Here is a 3,990-nt window from a genome sequence, read left to right as displayed (position 1 = left end):
TGAACAATTTGACAAGCTTGTAGGCATATGACCGTGAAGCTTGTTAAAAGACAGATAAAGTCCTTTGAGTATTGGGAGATGATTGCATAAGCCATTGGGAAGATTTCCTGATAAGCTATTATTTGAAAATGCAATGACTTCGATTCTAGAAATATTGAAAATTTGTGAATGGTATAGAACCCGTAAATTGATTATGTTATATGGACAACAAGTTCATGTTCTAAAGATTGTCGATCCCTTCTGGAATGTTTCCTTGAAGTAAATTGCCAGATATTTCTAAAGCCTCCAACCTTGAGGCATTCGAGAGTGATGGAGGAATAGAGCCTATGAGCTTGTTACCTCTCATGCTTAATTCTCTCAGGTTGAAAAGACTTCCAATCATTTTTGGGATTTGACCCTCTATGGAATTGAATTTCGGATTCAAAGTCTCAAGTGTGGAAATATTAGAAAATGAAGAAGGGATGGAACCAGTGAAACTATTATTTCTAAGATTTAGAAGTTGAAGTTGGTGTAAAATCCCAAACCAGGAAGGAACCTCCCCTCTGAAGCTGTTGAAACTTAAATAAAGAAACTTTAGTCGACCCAAGTGTGCCACTTCATGAGGCAAGTTGCCATGCAAATTGTTGCCACTCAAGTCAAGATAAATGAGAAATGTGAGATTTCCAAAATCTTGTGGAATTCTGCCTGTAAGAGCCATGTTGGAAAGATTGAAGGACTTCACTCTCGGGTGGCGAGAGCCACAAGTGACTCTAACCCAATGGCAAATAGAAGTAGTGGAAGACCAACTTTCATCTAAGGAGTGAAAGGGGTCCAAAATGATTTGAGATTTTAGGGAAAGAAGCTAATTGATAAGTAGAAATGTTGGCATGAGTCATGGCTGAACTAGCCATAACATGGTGAAGCAACAAGAGTGTTAAGAGAAAAAGGGTGTTTTCTCCATAGCTAGTATTCATACCCGCGCGATGCGCGGTTGTTAAAAAAAATTAGTTATGTAAAATTATAATCTTGTTTGTTTATTTGATTGAGCACATTAGATTTAACTTTTTAAATAAAATTGTTACTATGAGTTTGCTCCAATACAATGTATCCTAAATAAAAAAAATTATGAAATCGAAGATAGTAACTTGCCATATTTAATCAAACTACTAAATACAATACACATGTCTTCATATACATGCTCATCACTAAACATAAATTAATTACACTTTGTTTCCTAACTTAACCATAGTAAATTAGTATGATTTAGTATAAACATTAAACGTGGATGAATTTTTTTCATGAAAGACTACCTTAACATCACACGCAACTATACTGTTACATAAGAGGACTTATTTTGATATTTATTAGCTTTTCATTTGACTTATATTATTGCTCATTATTTCTCATTTATTATAATATAGATAAATATAATTTTTCTTATCTCTGATTTTTTTGAATTTGTAAACCTTTATTTTATTTCTCGAAATCTATTATTTAAATTAGTTAATAATAATAATTTTGGTAATTTTCTCTTTATTTTTATCTTTTAAATCAAGTCAAATTGTTTTCTCTAACTCTCCAATGCGTTTTCGTTCTTCTTTTTTCTACTAAAATATTTTAATTAGGTTTTCCCAGCAAGTAATTTACCTATGATCCAAAATATATTATGTAGTAGTGTGATTCCAAATTGTTCATAGTATAAATAGAGAAGTTTTTATTTTTTTTTTTTAAATTTTATAATAAAATCTATTAATATTTTAAATAATTTTTCATTTAGTATTATATGCAATAAGAATTATTTAAATTTCCAATATGAGAGATTTAATTATATTTTATGATTTTATTTTGTTGCTTGGCATTTGTTTTTATTCTGCAATCTTTTATTTAATCTCAACTTTCTCTATTAAAATTCCAGTATTATTCAATTCAATTAAGTATTACCCAGATATATGTATACTTAAAAAATAAAGTTTATAATGTATAATTAACTTCAACCGACAAAAAAGAGAGAAAGAACTAAGGTCAATAGAAGAGGAAATTGAGTGATTAGAGGTGCTACAAAATTCTCACTCACCTGTCGCCAGTCAAAAGGCTATATTTTTTCCTAAAACTGCAGCTTTCTCCTTGATGTTGTCACATATTGCTCATGAACCTTCAAAACTTAAGAGCTTAACTTGATTTAATCCACATTAAATACTAAAATTTGAAGCAAAAAGTGTAGCATAAGACCATCTAAACTTACTTTTCTTTGCAAAATAATTTATTCTTAATTAGATCTCTACACTTGATCTCTTCGCTTATGAAAAAACATTTGAAATTCACTTCAAGATAATGTTTCTATGTACATATTTGAAGTTTATTATGTTTTGAATGTGATTGTGTCTTGATAACGATAAAATTCAATTGTGCAGTACAGTTATAAGTTATTTCAAGTTCAAAAACTTAAACTGATTAGGATATTAATTTGGATAAATACAAATTTAATAAAGTAAAAAAAAAAAGGAATTTTTTTAATAATGTACAATCTAGCATACAAAATTACATTTGCATAGCCATATTTTTAAATTACACCCCGCATAGCCACTTTTTCACAATATACAACATTATACAACAATATACAACTTTGTACATTTGGAGTAGACAATGTATCAACCTTGTATAAAAGTGTATAATAATGTATAATAATGTATAAGAGGTGTGTATATCCAAGAAAATTCAATTATATACAATAATATACAATATTTTTCAATTGTAGTGAGGGTACAAATATACAATAGACTTTCAAAGTGAGGGGTACAAATCGGGCCATTTCGGGTAATTTTTTCGGGTAATTATTTTTTCTAAATATTCATAGAGGGTTATTTTCCAAAAAAAGAGAAAATTTTGTGTTTTAATTGCCACAAAAAGGAGGCCCAGAAAACGTGTTTTTATTCTCATGTTAAATCAATTGAACATTCACAAAATGTTGATTTTCCATTCAACAAAAAGAACTAACAACATTTAATTTAAAATTTTAATTTCCAATTCAAATGGTAAAAAGTCGAATTGATGAAGATTCTAATTCAAATCATTTACGTATACTCTTTTTGTTACCAAATTCAAAAGAAAATCTTTATCCTTTAAAGATACACTAAATTCAAAATGTAAGACTAATAGATAAAATTAATATTTGTGTATATTGAAACACCAAAATTGCAATTGTATATAACTTCTCATACATATCAGATTTTAGATAAAATCTTTTATTCTATTCAGAATATTGAACATCCCACGTAATATTAAAAGTTTTGACACTGAAGTATCATCAAGCAAAGTATAACCAATTTGTATTTCCTCTCTCTGAAATAGACAACAAAATGCAGAAAAACTTATTTTAGGAAAGAAGGAATCTATTTTTCTATATAACCAAAAGCAATAACCAGGTAAAAGAGCTATCGAAAGCAATGCAAAAAATATATATGTATTTATAACAAACCACTTTCAAAAACTAATTAACATGAAATCAAAGTTATAACACGAGAAATTAGAGTAACAAACAACCCATTTTGGCAAAAAGAAGAGTAACACGAAAAGCGGTGGCCCAACACTGATGAACTGATTTTACATCATTTTTTTACTCATTTATTCGTACATATACCAGAGAGTATATAATGAAGAACCAATATTATTTTGTCTTTAAAATTCTCATGAAATTTTTTTACTCATTTATTCGTACATTCAAAATTCTGCTAACGTGGTCCCTTTTTTTAATCTCATGAAAAATTCCGAAAATTTATAATAACAGTATTATTTTTATTTTTTATTCTAATTATTATGTCACTTATAACAAAAAAAAATAAGGGATGCATCCCTAAAATCAAGCCTTAAAGTCCTCAAAAAGTAGGGTAAATATAATTTGCTACAAAAAAACGTGTATTTATTGAATTTTAAAATTTCATTTTTTTAAAAGTTTAAATAGTGCGTGTGTGTGTGTTTAGTGGCTGAGGGAATGGGGACATGGGAGTGCTAAGT

The 3,990-nt window shown here is 28.4% G+C and overlaps 1 protein-coding gene across 1 annotated transcript; it reads right to left on the bottom strand.

Annotated features, from left to right (window-relative positions):
* Positions 1–220: 220 nt before the first annotated feature.
* On the bottom strand, positions 221–697 carry LOC132038224 (DNA damage-repair/toleration protein DRT100-like). The gene has a single exon (XM_059428926.1). It carries the CDS (start codon positions 695–697, stop codon positions 221–223), a length of 477 nt encoding a protein of 158 aa, XP_059284909.1.
* Between the last annotated feature and the right edge of the window lie 3,293 nt (positions 698–3,990).

This window comes from Lycium ferocissimum, chromosome 11 (assembly GCF_029784015.1).
Source record: "Lycium ferocissimum isolate CSIRO_LF1 chromosome 11, AGI_CSIRO_Lferr_CH_V1, whole genome shotgun sequence".
In the NCBI taxonomy this organism is placed as follows: domain Eukaryota; kingdom Viridiplantae; phylum Streptophyta; class Magnoliopsida; order Solanales; family Solanaceae; genus Lycium; species Lycium ferocissimum.
The sequence above is the reverse complement of the archived record's forward strand: the minus strand, read 5'-3'. Positions and strand labels throughout refer to the sequence as shown.